The sequence below is a fragment of the Peromyscus maniculatus genome, chromosome 21 (genome assembly GCF_049852395.1).
Source record: "Peromyscus maniculatus bairdii isolate BWxNUB_F1_BW_parent chromosome 21, HU_Pman_BW_mat_3.1, whole genome shotgun sequence".
NCBI lineage: Eukaryota > Metazoa > Chordata > Mammalia > Rodentia > Cricetidae > Peromyscus > Peromyscus maniculatus.
Genome location: NC_134872.1, coordinates 3,057,570 through 3,076,492, shown reverse-complemented (window position 1 = coordinate 3,076,492; position 18,923 = coordinate 3,057,570). Strand labels below are relative to the sequence as shown.

The 18,923-nt window shown below is 55.7% G+C and overlaps 2 protein-coding genes across 2 annotated transcripts; both read left to right on the top strand.

Annotated features, from left to right (window-relative positions):
• Positions 1-5,217: 5,217 nt before the first annotated feature.
• On the top strand, positions 5,218-6,758 carry Fkbpl (FKBP prolyl isomerase like). Its single transcript, XM_006995565.4, has 2 exons — positions 5,218-5,365; positions 5,603-6,758. Exon 2 carries the CDS (start codon positions 5,678-5,680, stop codon positions 6,731-6,733), a length of 1,056 nt encoding a protein of 351 aa, XP_006995627.2. The 5' UTR covers positions 5,218-5,365; positions 5,603-5,677; the 3' UTR covers positions 6,734-6,758.
• A 707-nt stretch (positions 6,759-7,465) lies between these two features.
• On the top strand, positions 7,466-16,056 carry Atf6b (activating transcription factor 6 beta). Its single transcript, XM_006995564.4, has 18 exons — positions 7,466-7,750; positions 8,083-8,162; positions 8,594-8,672; positions 9,126-9,217; positions 9,712-9,856; positions 10,926-11,011; positions 11,120-11,255; positions 11,359-11,490; positions 11,622-11,755; positions 12,266-12,451; positions 12,535-12,626; positions 13,637-13,813; positions 13,969-14,076; positions 14,177-14,258; positions 14,468-14,538; positions 14,688-14,799; positions 14,942-15,026; positions 15,435-16,056. Exons 1-18 carry the CDS (start codon positions 7,648-7,650, stop codon positions 15,662-15,664), a joined length of 2,130 nt encoding a protein of 709 aa, XP_006995626.2. The 5' UTR covers positions 7,466-7,647; the 3' UTR covers positions 15,665-16,056.
• The last annotated feature ends 2,867 nt before the right edge of the window (positions 16,057-18,923 follow it).

The window sequence follows — 18,923 nt, the reverse complement described above, 5'->3', positions numbered from 1 at the left end:
CCTTTGGGTCCTGTCCAGATGCCAGCTGAACCTTTTTCTCGGTGGTCCTTCGATACCTCCTGTTACCTGTGGCCCCCTGGACCAAAGCTGTGCGGTCACTGAGAGAGCCTCCGGTATGGGTCAGGACTGAATGTTGAGCCCCGGTGTCCACTAGGAAGGTCACTGGCTGCCCCACAATCTTGAGAGTTATCTTAGGCTGGGGGGGGGCGCTCCTGGCCTTGACCTCCCCAATCCTCCAGATTGAGGACCCTTGGCTTAGGTCTCTGAGACCCTTGAGGCTTTTTTTTTTTGATCAGTCACGAGCCCAATGTCCTCTCTGTTTACAGTAAGCACTTTGTCTTTGTCAAGCAGTGTCTTTTTTTTTTGATCTCCCGTCCTAACTTCCTAACTCCCTTTCTGACCTGTCCCTGAGACATTACAGTGGCCAGGACTTTAGTTATTTTCCTATGACGCTTTTTTTCTCTCTCTTCCTGTCTCTGCCATAATCTCTCTTCCCGCTCTTTGGGAGTTTTTTTCTTATTAAACACTTTTTCTGCCTCTCTCAATAAATCTGACAAACTGAGTGAATGTAATCCTTCTAGCTCTGTAACTTGGCCCTTATATCTGGACTTGACTGATAGATGAAAGACAGTATGACACCCGGCGCCTGTCCTGGATCTTCTGGATCGTACGGGGTATACATTCTGTATGCCTCCCTAAGTCTTTCTAAGAACGCTGCCGGCGTCTCCTCCTTTCCCTGGGTTACATTTCTAACCTGGGCCAGATTGGTAGGGCGTCTAGCCGCCCCCCGGAGACCCGCCAAGAGCAACTGGCAATAGAGACGTAGGTGTTCCCTACCTTTGTTGGTTTGTCCCGCCTTCCTCGTAGGCGACCGGCAATTGGGGAGGAAGCAGGAAACTCATCCTCCGCTGTTTGGGGGCCGCTGCAGGAGCCGCCGGTCCCTCCGGCGCTGTCGGGGGGGGGGGGGGGGGCTGAGGGGAAGAGAAACGGCTTAACCCATGGGGGAGGTTCTGTTGTCAGGAGTCTCCATATGGCAATGTATGGGACCTGGTCCGGGTGGCCATGGGGACTGGAAGCAAAAACTTTTCCCTCCACCTGTGAAATAAGACTGAGGTTAAAGGTTCCCTGACGAGGCCATCCTACATCCATTTTAACCCAATCGGCCTCGCAAAGAGTGATCTATTTTTTTTTTTTTTTTTTCTTGATTACGACTCCTTTGTTGTTGGCTCGTGTCTTTCTTTACGTCTGACCAGTGTTTAAGCATGAGGCTCAAGGGGGTGATGACAGTCTGTCCTATGGCTGTTTTTGAGAGGAGAACGGTTAAACAGAAAACAAAAAACGACAGACCAATACAAATAACACTGACACGCGCTGCGCGGCTTCGGTTCCAAACCGAAAGCAAAACCAGAAAAACCGTGCCCCCGGAGGGGTCTTCAGACCGTGCCACAGAGGGCACTACAGATCGTGCCTCAGAGGGCACTTCAGACCGTGCCTCAGAAGGCACTACAGATTCCCGTGGAACTCCCTTCCAGGGTTTCAGATTTCCCTAGGACGTCTCCTAGGGTTCAGCGGCGAAGTCCAGACCCGTCGGTCCCCCCTTTCAGATCCACTGACACAGACAGATTATCAGACGCAGGCGCGGAGACAAACAAACAACATTTAACACTCAGACAAACAGACAACCCTCAGACTGGACAGGGATGACATAAATCAAGGCCGGCCGGCTTACCTCCTGATAGTGGGTCGGTGGTCCCAGGGAGGGGTCTCAATCCCCGTACGGGCCACCAAATGAAAGACCCCCGGCTGAGATCTTTCTCCGGGAGAGACCCCAAACCCAGGGAACACACCGAAACCACAGATCAGATGCAAAAGCAAGAGGGTTTATTTAGACCAGGTACCTGGGGCGAAGTCTCTTGGAGGACTTGCGCGCCTTCCTAGGGCAAGGGGGACTTTTTATGGGATCCCAGGGGCAGAGGCGCGGTTACAGAAGCGAGAAGCATAGTTACAGGGTCCCTATTGGTTGTTTCAAAGAAGGCCAGGGTGAACTTGGGGTCGTATGAGTGTGGCTGATTTGGCCTTGTCCAGGCCAGCTGTTTATTCTTCAAGGCCAGGGGCCCGCCATAAAATATCAACTGTCTTACTCCCAAGGCCGCTGACCCAATTATCCCCTATCTTAGGCCCGATGGCTGGCCATAGTTATCTTTTTCTTCCAAGGCCGGCTGGCTAGTTAGTCACAGCTGTGAACTCCTGTTTTTCTGATTCCTGCAGAATGGCGTTTCTTAGGCTAAGTTATGGGGGGGAGCATTTCATTGGCCCAAAGCCCCATGTCCTCATAATGGAGCGGGGGTCTTTCAGTGTCTGGGGCGTTTTGAAACATGACACTCCCCCAACTGGCGGGGATCTCTGCTTTTGTCTCCATTCTTCATTGATAAATCCTGAGGACCTAGTAAGGATTTGGGAGTGTGTGGCAGGAGATTGTGTACTCTGTGTGGACTCTGCCACTGAGGGACACCCCCACCTTTAGTAAGGATTACTCACTGACTAAGAGTGGACTGGGGAGCTGCAAAGACGGCACTGTGGTCAAGGGTCTGAGGCTTTTCTTCAGGACACACATGTCAGACGTGGTATCTGGGGTTCAGCCTTCAAGTTATTTTGATTCCTCCTCCTCTTCTTGGTCACTCATGTAGCCCAGGCTGCCCTCAAATTCGCTCACTATTTAGCTGAGAAAAATCTTGAACTTCTGATCCTCCTGGGGCTATAGGAGTCATCATGCCTGTCTCCAGCTCACTCCTTAAATACCAGCAAAATTGTTACCACAAGAAATGTTCACTCCACCTCACAGCTCATTCTCACAGCACATTTTATACCTCTGTGATGTCTTTCCGTAGTGAGACTATAAATTTCATGAGTGCAAAGGCTGTGTCTGTCTGTCTGTCTGAATCACCTCTGTATCCCCAGTCCTAAAATGCCGCCTAGATTCAGCAGCTGCTCAATAAATACCTGCTGAATGAATGGAGGAGTTAAAGTTTACATACACAGAGAGACAGAGACAAACAGACACACACAGAGAAAGACAGACAGACAGGTAGACACACACAGGCAGACACACACACACACACACACACACACACACACACACACACACTCCTAGCATGCTGCCTGGATACAGTATCTGTTCATTAAATAGCTGTTGAATGAATGGAGGAGTTAAATTACACACACATACACAGAAAGTCACCGCCTATGGAGTCCGATGTAGCTAAAGTATACACACACAAAGTAACAAGAGAATGTTACAAAGGGATATGCTCCCGGGAGGTGGGGTTTCTGTGTCCAAGGATTAGGGTGTGAGCAATCCTGCACTTCCTGCTTCTCTTGAAATCCCTCAGAAGGAAGTCCAGGAGAGGGAAGATGGATTAATTTTCAATAAGATTCCAGGGATACCGAGAACCGCAATAGTCAGTCATGGTGTTGGGGTGAGCAGGGCAATGCCTCAGGTTACTCTGGCTCAAAACCTAAAATAGAATTTTAGAGAGGAAAAAAAATCAAGGTCTGTAACCTGGAGCTTAACACTGTTTTTTGTTTTGGTTTGGCTTGGTTTTTTGAGACAGGGTTTCTCTGTGTAACAGTCCTGGCTGTCCTGGAACTCGATTTGTAGACCAGGCTGGCCTTGAACTCACAGAGATCCACCTGCCTTTGCCTCCCGAGTGCTGGGATTAAACATGGGTGCCATCTGATTTACAGGTGTCTTTTAGATTGCCATCCCAAGTTATGTTTTTAGTAATGAAGCAATGTTACGAAAGCTGAAACTGAGCTTTGGTTCCCTCTGGGTTACATTTTCTGGGCAATTAGGCAGATTCACAGAGGCAGGTGACAGCCTTAGTTATCTCCAGGTTATATTTTTCTGTGTGATTATGTAAATCCACACTCTCTGTTATCCTTAAACAAACCAGCTTTACTCTTGGAGCAGCTTGAGGCCCAGGGTCACCTTCTCAAGCAGGTTAGCAAACTTTGGCTTCTTCAGGTAAGAGGAGACTTTCCAATGAGCAAGCGGCTCCAAGGAGCAAAGGAAACTTAGATTTCAACTAACTCAGAAGTGTAACTCTATTTCCTTATCGTCCTAAATTGTCTAGGCAAAGCTAGTTTGTAAGCTATGTTTGAATAAGAATTGGCTCAGAGCCTCTGAATTTAATTCCTTATTTAATATCTCTGAGGAAGTTTTTTAATACAACTATTCTCTTTATAATCCAATCAGTGTTAAAGCTTGTCAGTATTTCCTTTTACCTTCATCAATGAAGCCCTGGGTGTGATCCAGTACCACATAAATCACACACAGTGGTGCATGCCTGTGGTCCCAGCTCCTCCACTACATAGTGAGTTCCAGGCCAGCAAGAGACACATCAAGACCCTGTCAAACACCAAGAACAACATATGCCCCAGTGAGGTACTTAGGGATTCTCCTTCCCTGAAGAATGGTGCTGGCCCAGCTTGTGCAGGCAGCTCGCCAAGGCTGAGTCACTTAAGGGATCTATCTACACCTTCTGTAGGGAGGAGACCCGTTCTCCACCGTTCCACTCACTGGAGCGTGCTATACCAGTTACACACGCAAAATATAGGACAAACTGAGCTGGTTCAGAATGAGGTCACCGAGGGATTATACCGTTGGCGGTGCTTTTCGTGGGCTGGAAGCATGAGCCCTCACTAAGAATCACAGGCTCCATCTCAGACTTCCGAAATGCAGGTCTGCAATTTAACGTCTTCCCCAAGTGATAGGCATGCACATTCGTGTTTGAAAAAGGGGATCGGCTGAAGGGCAGGGATGGATATGAGGCAAAAGGCAAGGAGGAGCCAAAACGGACAGGAGCTGACTTTAGCTAAGATCTCTGAATTTAGGCATAACAACACAGGAGGTCCTGAATGGTTAAATTCTCGGCCATTTAAAAAAAAATAGCGAGGCTCAAACTCAGGGCCTTTACGCATGCTTGGAAAAACTCTCCACCTCCACTCCATTTTCTTCAGTCCAAGTTTCCCATTCTTGGTCTTCTTTTACATTTTGAATAAACCAGTCAGCCAGATCTTTGTCTGGTTCGGTTCGAGCTGGCCTGATTCTATTGCTTAGGCCTAGTCCGGTTGCTAAGGTGCGGAGCGTCACGGTTGCTGGGAAGTGACGTCACTCGGTGGGCGGGCCGAGCAGCCTCTCCGTCCTCCCGATTGGTCGGCATGTTGGGGATTAGCTTCGCAGTCTCGTGGGCGCCACGGCTGTTTTCCAGACTCCGCTGCTCCCGGGCTGGTCCCCAGGCCTCGGACCGCACTCAGCGACGGAGACCTGACTTAGGCCGCCCTCCCAGGCCGTTTGGCCTCTCAGGTGCTTTTTTTGACTCAGTGCCGGGAGTTGGGACGGCTACGCGAACCGTGGGGCATTGCGGAAATTATAGTTCTAAACTGAATCTGGGTGGACGCTAAGCTTTGGAAAGGAAAAAAAAGAAAAGAAAGAAAGAAAAACTTATAGGACTAGGTGCCCTGGTCTCAGAAGGATGACGAGGAGTCCTAACTAGGCATCCGGGTATTTGCATTGTTTCGTTGTTTTGTTTTGTTTTTCCAGGTATGAACTACACTTGATCCATCACTTTCCAGGCACAACTGTTCCTTTATCCACTGTTGACGGGATCGGGGGGTGATGGAGACATCACCTGTCAGCCCGGTGAAAGAGAAGCACACCGCGCAGCCGCGGCCACGGGAAGAGAATGCCCTGCAAAGCCCGGATGCGGCCGGCCGGTTTGGGCGGCAGGCCCCAGGCCCCTCCCCTGAGGCCCTAGAGCTGGGATCGAGACCCGACCCAGCCAGTCGAAGAGAATGTAGAATTGTAGAGGATGAAGAGGTTGAAAACCCGGTGGCTGGGCTTGAGGGTGACGCTGATAAGTCTCACGTCTCCGCCGATGAGGTGGCGGAGCCTCTCCGAGCCTCTGATCTTTGGTACTGCCCTGACGGGAGTTTTGTAAAGAAGATCATAGTTCGTGGCCGTGGCTTAGACAAACCCAAACTCGGCTCCCAGTGCCGAGTGTTGGCTTCGGGGTTTCCTTTTGGGTCCGGGATGCCAGAGGGCTGGACTGAACTAACCATAGGCATTGGGCAATGGAGGGAAAAAACTTGGGGGGAAGTCACAGAAAAATGCCTGGAGTCCATGTGTCAAGGCGAGGAGGCGGAGATTCATCTTCCTGGGTCCTCTGCACCTCTTGCCAAGCTCAGACTGGATTCCTTCACTAAGGGTCGGGACTCCTGGGAGCTGGAGGCTATGGAGAAGGAGGCCCTGGCCAGTGAAGAGCACTCCAGGGGTACAGAACTGTTCCGAGCCGGCAATCCTCAGGGGGCTGCCCGATGCTATGGACGGGCTCTCCGGCTGCTGCTGACTTTACCCCCACCCGGACCCCCAGAACAAGCGATCCTCTACGCCAATCTGGCCGCCTGCCAGTTGCTGCTAGGACAACCTCAGTTGGCGGCCCAGAGCTGTGACCGCGCGCTGGAGCGGCAGCCGGGCCATTTAAAAGCCCTGTACCGAAGAGGGGTGGCTCAGGCTGCCCTGGGGAACCTGGAGAAAGCAACTGCCGACCTCAAGAAAGTGCTAGCCGCTGACCCCAAAAACCGTGCAGCCCAAGAGGAGCTGGGCAAAGTGGTCACTCAGGGAAAGAAACAGGATGCTGGGCTGGCGCGGGGTCTTCGAAAGATGTTCAGCTGATTAAAAAGTTAGGCTTTAAAAGAGATGAGGAACCCGTGAATTGTGTTCTGTGTTGGGGGACTTTTAAGGGCCCCAAAGGGGTTTCAGTTCATACCCAGCAATGGTGTCAGTGAGCCACTTGGGGGTGAGGTGGCTTATCCACCTCTTAAAATCTGTATTTATTATGTGCATATATGCCTTTGTGTACCTGAGGATGTCAGATTTGCATCCCCTGGAGCTGGAGTTTTAGATGGTTGTGAGTCACCTGGTGTGGGTGCTGGGAATGGAATCCAGGTCCTTGCAAGAGCAGTAATCTCTCTGTCTCTCTGTCTCTGTCTCTGTCTCTCTCTCTCTCTCTCTCTCTCTCTCTCTCACACACACACACACACACACACACACACAGGGTTTCTTTGTGTACCCCTGGCTGTCCTGGAACTCGCTCTGTAGACCAGGTTGGCTTTGAACTCGGAAATCCGCCTGTCTCTGCCTGGGATTAAAGACGTGCGCCGCGCAATAAACCCTCTTGACTGCTGAGTTATCACTCCGTCCTAGATGCTGGACCTTGATTGTTTGATTGATTGATTGCGTGTGCATTTGTGCCTTCCTGAGTTTATGGGCAACGCGTGGGTGCAGATGTCTGAGGAAAACCTCAGTCCAGTCCAGATGCTGGAACTTTAAGCGCTAGGAACTACATTTCCCAAAAGGCTGTTCTCTGGGGGCCTCTACGGCGCGCGCGCAGTTCCGCCTGGACGTGTGGAGTGGCTGACCGCTGCCATGTTCCCATTGGCCCAACGTGTACAGTCACCGCTCCTTCGTGTCATGTGCTTGGCACTCACGCCCCTGACTGGTCAGGAAGGCTTCCGGGGTGCCCGGTCTTCTTCAGCGAGCCCATTGATTTGCCGGGGCCCGGGAGAGGCGGGCCCGGGAGCCGGCTCATGGTGGGGGGTGGGGGGAAGATGGCGGAGCTGATGCTCCTCAGCGAGATCGCCGACCCGACGCGCTTCTTCACCGACAACCTGCTGAGCCCGGAGGACTGGGGTGTGCAGAGGGAGGCCCGGGGGGCAGGGGGCGGGCTGTGGCCGGCCGTGGGCCCGGCGGCCCGCGGGGAGGCGGCAGAGGGCGGACGCCGAGCCCATGGTCTGGGGGAGCGCGCCGCGGGGCCCGTGCTGGCCCGGGAGGCGGGAGGAGGGCAGATCTTGTCCCCCCGCGGGAGCACGGGGCCGCCCCGGGCCGGGGGAGAGGGGCCGGACTCCTTAGGGTGACTGGCTCCGCGAGTGGGCGGGCGGTGGGTCTGGCCCGGCCGGGCCAATGAGGGATGGAGCCGGGGCGGGCGGGCGGGCGTGCGAGCTGACACCCGGGCCTCCCTGCAGACAGCACCTTGTACAGTGGCCTGGATGAAGTGGCCGAGGAGCAGACGCAGTTATTCCGTTGCGTGGAGCAGGATGTCCCGGTATTGCTTCCTCAGCGTTTCTCCTGTAACCCTTGGTGGTGGGGGGACCCCAAGCCCGGGGTCATCTCCAAGCCAGAGCTCATCCCAGACACACCCCTGCTTTTGTTAAACCCGAAAACTGCGAGGAGAAAGACGAGTTTCACCACTGTCCGATTGGAGCAAGCTTTATTCTAGAGGCCAGTCCGCTGTCCCACCCTAAGTCGGGGTTTTTGAGAGCAGCCCCCTTCTGGACTTTTGAGGTCCCTTTTATGGGGGAAAGATAAAAGATTAACAGCGTCTTTACAGGAGCAAGAGAATTGTTTGTTAGATATTAGGGAAAATACAAGTATCTTTGTAAAGTGTGGGCGCTCAACACAAGGGGCTCCTTAATTTGCAAGGTATGTTGCTCCTCTTTGGGGCTCACCCTTTCTCACTTTCCTGCCCTCGCTTAGTTTGACAGCAGCTCTCTGGATGTGGGGATGGATGTCAGCCCCCCTGAGCCCCCTTGGGACCCTCTACCCATCTTCCCAGGTAAGGGACCCTTAGTATCCCCTCATCTTTCTCCGCTGCCTCCCAGAAACTATAATCCCCGAGTCCTTGAGTGCACACTCTGCACAGGTGTCTGTACCCCACTTTTCCATCCCGTGTGCATGTGCGTGCGTGCGTGCGTGTGTGTGTGTGTGTGTGTGTGTGTGTGTGCGCGCGTGTGTGCGTGCGTGCGTGTGTGTGTGTGTGTGTGTGTGTGTGCGCGTGCGTGCGTGTGTGCGTGTGTGTGTGTGTGTGCGCGCGTGCGTGTGTGCGTGCGTGCGTGTGCGTCCATCCTTGCTCTCCGACCCCCGCCGCCAGCACCGCTCTTTGGACAGCTCCGGCCTTGCTTCCTGGTTACTTGTTTTGCAGTGTTAGCTTCCTGCAAGCAGATGGGCCTTTGGCACGGAGCTGTATTCCCAGTCCTTCCTGGTTGTTTCCTGACTTTTTGTCTTCCAGATCTTCAGGTGAAGTCCGAGCCGTCCTCCCCCTGCTCTTCCTCCTCCCTCAGCTCAGAGTCATCGCATCTTTCCGCAGAGCCCTCCAGCCAGGTGAGAGCCGCCCCTCTGGTTCTCTGTGGCAGGAGTTCCGCCCCGTTGGCTGAACTTCTGGGTGCTGGGGTTCTTTCTATTTGTCCGCTGTGAGTCCTGAAGTGAGTGGGAGTTTCTTCTCAGTCATGACACCTTGTTTTCTGCACGTCCACTCTGGTGTGCAGAAGGAAGATGGCCTTCTCCGTGTGCAGAGAGGTGGCGGTGGTAGGGAAAACAGCATTGGTGCCAGCTGAGAATTCTCCAACTGCTCTTACCCCGGGTGGCCACTGTGATGTGATATTTGCAATCTCACATCAAAGATTTTTGTTGACTCTGCTGAGAAGAAAATAGAAAGAAAGAACACAGAGCCAGAGAGCCTAGGCAGAGTCTCAGGACTGGTCCGACTACAGTCAGATAACCCGTGGTTTGTTAGCGCCCGGGCCTCTGTTCTCACTCTGACTCTCAGCACCCCTCTGGCTGTCTCTCCTGTCTCCCCCCTCCCTGCTGCACCCTAGCTCTCACAGGTTCCCGGAGTGGGGGAGGTGCTGAATGTGAAGACAGAGTCCTTAGCACCCCCACTCTGCCTGCTGGGAGATGATCCAGCATCCCCATTTGAAACAGTCCAAATCACCGTGGGCTTGGCCTCTGATGATCCCTCAGGTAATCACACCTTGTCACACACCCACTGGGGGCTGGAGAGATGGCTGGGGGGGGGCGGCGGCACTAGCATTTGTTCCTGTGGGTGATTTGCAGAGATTTGACAAGGTTGGGAGGTTCCGAGGTAGCTGAAGCTTTGTGATATGTTCCTAGGAGGCTAACTTGTCAGTCCGAAGGGAACTTATGTGAGGTGAGAGGCAGTGAGTCTTCAGGGCCAGTTAGGTTTGAATGCATGGGGGACATGAGAATGGAGGTGACAGAAAACAGTTCAGGATGGGAGTCAGGAGCTGGTCACGTGGAGATGAAGACATGGTCACTGTCAACATGAAAGTGCATTGGTTCTGGAGGTTAGAATTGGGTAGGAACAGGCTGGAGAGATGGCACAGTGGTTAAGAGTACTGGCTGCTCTTCCAGAGGACCCAGGTTCAATTCCCAGCAACCACATGGTGGCTCACAACTGTCTATAACTCTAGTTCCAGGGGTTACAAGCCCCTCTTCTGGCTTCATGCACTTACAAATGCTCATGCACGTAAAATAAAAATCTTAGGAAGAAGAATTGCATCGGAATGTGAGTCCTGTGATTGCAGAGCCTGTCCTTGCTCAGGTCTCTTCCACACGGACAGACAGTCTGTGAAGAAGGAATAGGAACTAGCACATGGGTGAGGTGGCCTTGAGGAAAATTAGCAGCTGTGGGTGTGAAACGTTAGGGAAGCCACTGAAAAAGAAAGGAAAGTCCCAGTGGGTGGGGAGCTAGACACTCATCTCAAGGCTCCTCCTTCAGGGACTCCTGAGTCCAGGTAAAGGAGAAATGACCCTTTTCTCCTTTCCTTTTCAGTATTTATCTGGTAGCCAGCCTCTTCTCTTAAAGATTTATTTTGGATGTGTGAGCATTTTGCCTTCATGTGCACCATGTGTGTGCCTGATGCCCCCAGGAGTCAGGAGAGGGTATCAGATGCCTTGGGGTCACTGACAGTTGTCCTAGGAACGGTCCTCTGCAGGTGCAGCAGGCTCTCTACCACTGAGCATCTCTCCAGCCCGATAGCCAGCTCTTGTATCTTCCTGCCCCCTACAGATATCCAGACCAAGGTAGAGCCTGCCTCTCCATCTTCTTCTGTCAACTCTGAGGCCTCCCTGCTCTCAGCAGATTCCCCCAGCCAGGTGCACCCATTTCCTCTCTTCTGCAGCCCCAGCCCTCCCCAGGGATTCCCGCGGCCCCCCACTCCATCCCGACCCACCCAGCTAATATCTCGGGACTGCCCCGCACAGGCTTTCATAGGAGAGGAGGTTCTGGAAGTGAAGACGGAGTCCCCGTCCCCTCCGGGCTGCCTCCTGTGGGATGTCCCAGCCCCTTCACTCGGAGCTGTCCAGATCAGCATGGGTCCGTCCCCTGATAGTTCCTCAGGTAACGGGGCCTCCTGACCTGGGGTTCCCGGGGGGTGGGGGGGTGGGGGAGGAGGCCTTACAGTGCTGTCATTCCTTCCTCCCTCCCTCTCGTCTGCTCGCAGGGAAAGCTCCGGCCGCTCGGAAGCCTCCGCTGCAGCCTAAACCTGTGGTGCTAACCACAGTTCAGGTGCCGCCCCGGGCCGGGCCCCCCAGCACTGCCGTCCTTCTGCAGCCCCTCGTCCAGCAGCCCGCAGGTGTGGAAGGTGGAGAGGGGACCCTGTCAGCCAGCTCGCTGCCGCTGAGGTCCCTGACGCTGCAGTGTTGGTGTGAGTGTGGGGGCCAGGACACTACCCGCTCTGACTCGCTCTGTGGCTTTCTTTCTCAGTGTCTCCAGTAGTCCTCATCCAAGGTGCTATTCGAGTCCAGCCTGAAGGGCCAGCCCCCGCAGTTCCACGACCCGAGAGGAAGAGCATTGTCCCGGCTCCTATGCCTGGGAACGCCTGTCCGCCTGAAGTGGATGTATGTGCTGGGGAGGTTGGGAGAGGCTCTTGAACTGGGAGGGGAGAGAGGTCTGTTGGTCTGTGGTGGAAGCAGCGCTGTGGTGGAGGGATGGAGGGCTGAGACCTGGCACTGGCCTTAAGTTCTGTAGGGGTGCTGTTACAGCAGGCAGAGCGGGATGGACTCCAGTCACATCTGGGGCATCACACGTGGTTGTAGGTGCCAGCACACGGGCGGTTTCCCGGTGGAAATGCAGGTCAGCTGTTCTAACTGGAGCCCAGTTGGCTTTGGGCTCGGAACAAGAGTTTGGGAAGGAGGAAGCCCCAGGGAGGGGGCTGCCAGGACGTTGGTCCCGCAGTCTCACTGTCCCACACCCCAGGACTGGACGCCGCCCTTCCCTGGAGGGTGGCAGGAGAGGGAAGCACCCTCAGGTCAGGAAGGCAGGAGAGTGGCCATCTGAGCTCTGGGTGACCAGCCCCTGGCGCTGGGGGCGTGGTCTCTAACGCGTCTCCCTCTCTGATCCGGTGCCAGGCAAAGCTGCTGAAGCGGCAGCAGCGAATGATCAAGAACCGCGAGTCGGCCTGCCAGTCCCGCCGGAAGAAGAAGGAGTACCTGCAGGGGCTGGAGGCCAGGCTGCAGGCCGTGCTGGCCGACAACCAGCAGCTGCGCAGGGAGAATGCTGCCCTCCGGCGGCGGCTGGAGGCCCTGCTGGCAGAGGTTGGCCTGTGCCACCTACCCTGGGAGAGGGCGGGAACCACAGGCCTCATGGTGACACCACCCTCCTGTGTCCGCCTCTGCAGAACAGTGAGCTCAAGCTGGGCTCTGGAAACAGGAAGGTGGTCTGCATCATGGTCTTCCTGCTCTTCATTGCCTTCAACTTCGGACCTGTGAGGTGAGACCCTCACCACCTCCCTGGAGCCTCCTGGACGGGGCTGAGCCTCACAGCTGCCCAGTTGCTTGCTTGGCCTGGGCAGTGTGCTCCTCTTGCACAAGCATTTCTGGCACCCTTAGCCCTGATGGCGTATCCACCAGTCACTGCTTGTTCTACTGTCCCCCCATAGGTGGTGTGCTGTGGGTGGTGGTGATGTTAATAGAAGGTGACTCCACGGGACGGAGTGCAGCCCATAGGTGGTGTGCTGTGGGTAGTGGTGATGTTAATAGAAGGTGACTCCACGGGACGGAGTGTAGCTCAGAGGTGGTGTGCTGTGGGTGGTGGTGATGTTAATAGAAGGTGACTCCATGGGATAGAGTGCAGCCCATAGGTGGTGTGCTGTGGGTGGTGGTGATGTTAATAGAAGGTGACTCCACAGGACGGAGTGCAGCCCATAGGTGGTGTGCTGTGGGTGGTGGTCATGTTAATAAAAGGTTACTCCAGAGGACGTAGCTCATTTGATAAAGTGCTTAGCATGCAAGCATGATGCCCTGAGTTTGGTCCTTTGACCCCTGTTCTGAAGAGAGCCAGCTGTGGTAGCATGCACTCACACAGCTGTGGGAAGACAGAGACAGGCAGGTCCTACCGCTTGCCAGCCAGCCAGCCTGGACTACTTGGTGAGCTCTGGGCCGGTGAGAGACAGTGACTCAGAAATAAAATTAAAAGGTGGATTGTGCCTGAGAAATGATAGTCAGGGCTGATCTGACTTCTATGTGCACATGTACATGGATACATAAACCCCTGCCCCCAATGCACACCCACGCTCCCCTTTTCCTGTTTCCTGGACCTGTGAGGCGGGCACCCTCCCACTCCCATCTCGTGGAAGGGAGCCTCAGTCTTGTGGGGCAGATTGGATCTGCACCAGTCAGCAGATTTCTGACTCTTCCTTGAGGAAGCTGGGATGCTTCACTGTCCTGCCTCCCTGCCCACAGCATCAGTGATACTTCACTGTCCTGCCTCCCTGCCCACAGCATCAGTGAGCCACCTCCAGCCCCCATCTCTCGGATGAGCCGGGAGGAACCTCGACCCCAGAGACGCCTGCTGGAATTCTCAGAGCAAGGGCCAGCTCACGGTGTTGAACCCCTCCCGGAAACTGCCCAGGGCCCCGAGGAGCAGCAGCCCAGCCCTGCAGGCAGGCCCAGCTTCAGGTGGGAAGCAGAAAGGCCCCTCTCGTTAAGGAGTCGAGCAAGCCTTCCTGAAGCCTGCCTTTGCCCAGCCCAGAGCCAGAGTTGCTCTTGCCCAGGGGCCTTGCCGGTGCCCTGTGCCAGGCAGTCTCTGGTCACCCTCCTCTGCTTCACTTCAGAAACCTGACGGCCTTCCCTGGTGGGGCCAAGGAGCTACTGCTGAGAGACCTGGACCAGCTCTTCCTCGCCTCTGACTGCCGCCACTTCAACCGGACTGAGTCCCTGAGGTGCGTCCGTCTGCCCCGTGAAGCCCCGCTGTCCGGTGTGGATCGCCAGCTCCCTGCCTTCTCCACCTGCTTGTGTACAAGCTGTGGCCTGTCTCTCTAGGCTTGCTGATGAGCTGAGTGGCTGGGTCCAACGTCACCAGAGAGGTCGACGGAAGATACCTCAGAGGGCCCAGGAGAGACAGGTTAGGAGCCACTGGGTCTGGGTCCTGGAAGGTGAGGTAAAGACTACAGCTAAGTGCCCTAGGGTTTCAGGCGGACGTCTTGTAGCGATTTCCGGGGTTTTGGGGCCCATGGAGGAGCGAGTGTGAGATGGCACCAGCTTCCAGGGACCGCCTGTCTCTTTCCCTCTTCCCTTTGCCCTCTTCAAATCTTTAGATACTTCTCCTTCCAGAAGTCTCAGCTGCGGAAGAAGTCTCCCCCAGTGAAACCCGCCCCCACCCAACCTCCGGGACCTCCTGAGAGGTGAGTGAGTGTAGGGTGAGCATTTACTAAGTGAAGTCACTAGAAAGAGCTGGGCCATGTCACATTGTCCCAGCAGGAATCTGTCCTCCCAGCAAGGCCTTTGTCTCTTTCCTCTCAGCGGCCTCCTAAGTCTGTCCTTACCTGCCTAGGGACCCCGTGGGCCAGCTGCAGCTCTACCGCCACCCAGGCCGCTCACAGCCTGAGTTTCTAGACGCCATCGACCGGCGGGAAGACACCTTCTACGTTGTCTCCTTCCGAAGGGTGAGCCTCCCCGCCCCCTACATCCCGTCCATCTGTCTGTCTCCCTGGGCCCGGTCATAGTAAGCGGGAAGGTAAAGAGCAGAGCCAGGGAACCTGTCGGCGTGTCTTCCTCGGCCACCCGGCACGCGCCTTCTGCTCCTAGGACCACTTGCTGCTCCCGGCCATCAGCCACAACAAGACATCCAGGCCCAAGATGTCCCTGGTGATGCCAGCCATGGCCCCCAATGGTAATTCTTCCCTCTGCCTATGGGGAGGGTTCTGAAGCCCGAAACTGAGGAAGCAGTTCTTGCCCAGATCCAGCAGGGGGAGCTAAGGGAGAAGGTGAGAATAGGGGTGTTCAGAGAGATGAGGCTCACAGAAGACTGTGCCTGAAATCCTAGCGCTGAGGTCTCGGTGGAAGGTGGGAGGATGGAGTGGGTCTGGGTCACATGGTGAGATCCTTCCCAGCCAGACCCAAAGCTGCTTCGGCAGGTGGCTAGGCAGAGTGGGTGGGCGGAAGCCTGCTGGACTGCTCACTTTATTTTCTTTCCTCCGTCTCCTCCCGTGTGGCCCTCACTGTCATTGTCATTGACTTCCCTAACCACCTTCCCCACCGTCCCCATCCACCACCGTGTGCCTCCCCTCCCTTCCCACAGAGACCGTGTCAGGCCGGGGGCCCCCAGGGGACTATGAGGAGATGATGCAGATCGAGTGTGAGGTCATGGACACCAGGGTGATTCACATCAAGACCTCCACGGTGCCCCCCTCGCTCCGAAAGCAGCCGTCCCCAGCCCCAGGCAACACCACAGGTGGCCCCTTGCCAGCTTCTGCAGCCGGTCAGGCCGGCCAGGCCTCCCACCAGCCCCTCTACCTCAACCACCCCTGACTTCTGCAGCCCCCATTGGCTTAGAGCTGCTTGGGGGACCTGACCCTGGGACCTGGGGCGGTCGGTAATGGAAAGCAGGCTGTGGGGACTAAGCACTTAATGGGAGTAGGGTGGGTAGTTCACCTCTCCTCACCTCTGTTCAGAATACAGGGCTCCTCTCGCTCTGCAAACCCCTGTCCCCTCTTTCTCCGAGGATGCCGCGTAAGGTTCAGTTCAGGGCTGGGTAGCCTCCCATAACCTCTTTGTTCTTTCGTTTATCTCTTTGGGAGTGGAGGAGGGACTTTGGTCCCCAGGTGGGACAAGAGATGTTCTTGGGTGGTGGAAGTCAGTTGATGTGTGTGTCTATCTTTTTTATTATTATTAAATAAACAACTCAGAGGGAGTTAAAGAAATGGTGACTTCCTTCCCAGTGTGTGACTCCCTCAGGACCAGCGTCAGTCAGAGAGCCGAGCACTGAGGCCGCCCCTGATGGTGGAGTGGGTAGAGTCAGACCTCATGTCATCCCCCGCAGCTGTAGGGTCCGTCTGTGTCTAGTGAGGCTGTCTGTGGCGTTGGCGTGACAGCAGATAGGACAGCTCACCGGAATGTGTCTGAGTAAACAGGAAGGACGGGGCCCCACGCCCTTCAGGGGCACAGCAGCCCCAGGCCCTCCTCGCTCCGCAGCAGGTCCCCCTGCCCCCAGGATGAGCTGTCCACACAAACAACAGGCGTGGGGGCCAGAGGGCCTGGAGCCCAGGAAGGCGGGCCGCCGTGGAGGGGCCTGGTAGGGAGAAGGGGCCACGGCATGGGACGTCCTCTTGGCCCTGAACTGAAGGAGAAGACCTGAGGGGGTGTCCTGATGGATGAGGACAGGCGTGAGTCGGTGTAAGGGCTGTGTGCTCTGAGTGGGAAGGAAGGCATCAGATGAGGGACCGGTCTGCCTGACTGCTGGGTCCCTGCCATTGCTCCCATCCAGCAGCGCCTTGGCCTGACCCTACAGGAGTGGCCTGGGTCAGCTGGAGGGTGTGAGCTGGACCTGGGCTTCAGGCCCAGATGACTGGACAGGGGCTGCCTGGCTATAAGCCTAGCCCTGAAGGAGGGAGGAAGAGCCTCACGTGTCCAGCCAGGCTCTCCCCCCTCCCTTTACCCACCCCTACTGTGTTTGGAGTGAAAACAGACTGGGGAACTATGGCAACCTGGAACTAGGGCTCCCAGGAACTCAGCCTTTCCTCCCTCCAGAGGGCAACCCTGGTCCACAGCCACTTCCTGTCCCAGGATCCCTTGAGCACCTTATCCAGGCAGTAAGGGAAACAGATGGCCTGGTCCTGGGCCCCTTCGTGGACCTTGAATTAGCCGATGTCCTGGGGATCGCCCTCTGGGATGTGACCCGCCTCCCTGCTTCTCACGGTGGCACTGTGAACCTGGTGCTCATGCTGGGCAAGTGGGCACCGCCCGGCCCTGGCCTGCCGCTTGCACCCATGTGGGAAAGTGCTCCAAGCTCTGGGCTGGTCCACCCTAGACCTCTCTTGAGTGGTGGGGGACTGGGTTGGGGGAGGGGTGTTGTGGGGGGCTAGGAGAGCCACGGAGACTGGGTTGCAGGGCAGCAGGTGGGAACCGGCTCAGCTGCTGTCCTGCAGGCCAGTGTGAGGTCCCTTCGTCTGCCCAGTGGGCTCTAACGCCACTTCAGCATGGCAGGCCTCTGTCACACTGAGCTTCCCAGCTAATAGTTCCTTCTCTGTGGTCTCCATCCTCCACCACCCCTGCCCTGCCCTCTCGCCTTCTCCTGCCTGTCTTCACCCTCTCTCCCACCAGTGTCCTCTTTGACTGGAGCCTCGTGCTTTCTCAGCCCCCTTGCGTCCCCCTTCCTCTGCCTCATCGTCCTGCTCCTTGGTCTTCCCATCTCTCACTGCCGACTCTGTGAGCCGTCCTCCTCTTTCCTGTCCACTCCTGAGCTCAGCGCTGCCCTGTCCTGTCCTGTCCTGTCCTCTCTTCTCTTTCTCCCTCCATGCTTTTCCTCCCTCTCTGCACTTCACTCCAAGCTCAGTCCTCTTCCTGGCGGTGGGGGCCAGGACTGGGGAGCCTCATGTTTGCCTCATCATTCTGCTATGGCTTCTGGATACAGCACATCTGGATTCCGGGGCCCAGATGTGTGGTTGCCACAGCGACCTCAGTCCCTCTGGTAAATACAGGCGCCCACCCGCTCCAGAGCAGAGAACAAAACAATTGTGTGACTTTCTTTTGTCACGAGATAGAAATGTCCCCCCCCGCCCGTCCCGTCTCCCCACGCCCGTCTCCAGGCAGAGTGGGGAGGCTCCAGGCCCTCCTTGCTGGGGTGTTCGGGGTGTTCTTGCTCTCTGGCCTTGCGCTTCTCCCATCCTCGCCCTGCATCACTCAGCTCTCCACCACGAATGGTGACCACCCCATCTTAGGCAGTTCTTTCTCACCAAGTCTATACAATAACAGGCGAAGAAGACATTTCAGAAGTCTCAAGTTCTTCACCGTTCCTTCCCAAAACCTTGAAGAAGCCATTTCATTTGTTACTGTCTTCATCTTTCCCTTCCCAGAGCTGTAGGGGGTGAGGGAGAGAGAACAGGCCCTGGGAAAGGGTGCTGGCTCCACTACCAGCACAGCTGAGCAGCACCCAGGTCCCTGTCCCTTCAGCCTTCACGGCTGTGCGCAGCTGCTGTGTGCAGAAGCCAGGCGGTGTTCCCTGCCCTTGCCTCTGGGGCACTCGCTTGGGTCGTCCTCTGGCCTCTCTCCGTTCCTGTCTGCCTGTAGCCCTGCCCTCAGCCCTCCCTTGACTTGTCCTCTCTCTCCTCTTCTGCCTTTGGACTTTAAAGGTCGTTCAAGGCTATGGGGCTCAGAGCCAAAGACCCCTGGACTGAGGATCCTGGGAACAGCCAGCGCGCACATGGTTGTAGACAGCGCTGTGACCTTGCTGGCCCCACAGGACACCTTATTGGAACCACTCCAGCTCTGAACTCTTGGCTCCCCTGCCCCTCTCCCCCAGTCCCCGTGGTTCAGAGTTGACCTTCATTCCTGACTGAAAGGACACGATTTCCCAGGAGCCTGTGGTCCAGGAGAAGTGGTTCTAGACAATCATGCTTTCAAACCTGCAGCTGTATCAGCTTCCAGTCCCTTCCCCAGATGCCTGACAAGCTCATAAGCCAGAACCCTGCATTCCTATGCAGAAACCCCAGCATCCAGCCCCCAGGCCATCGAGGCTCTAGGTTCAATCTTGAGTCTTCTGGCCACTTACATGGCCAACTGTACTTACAGT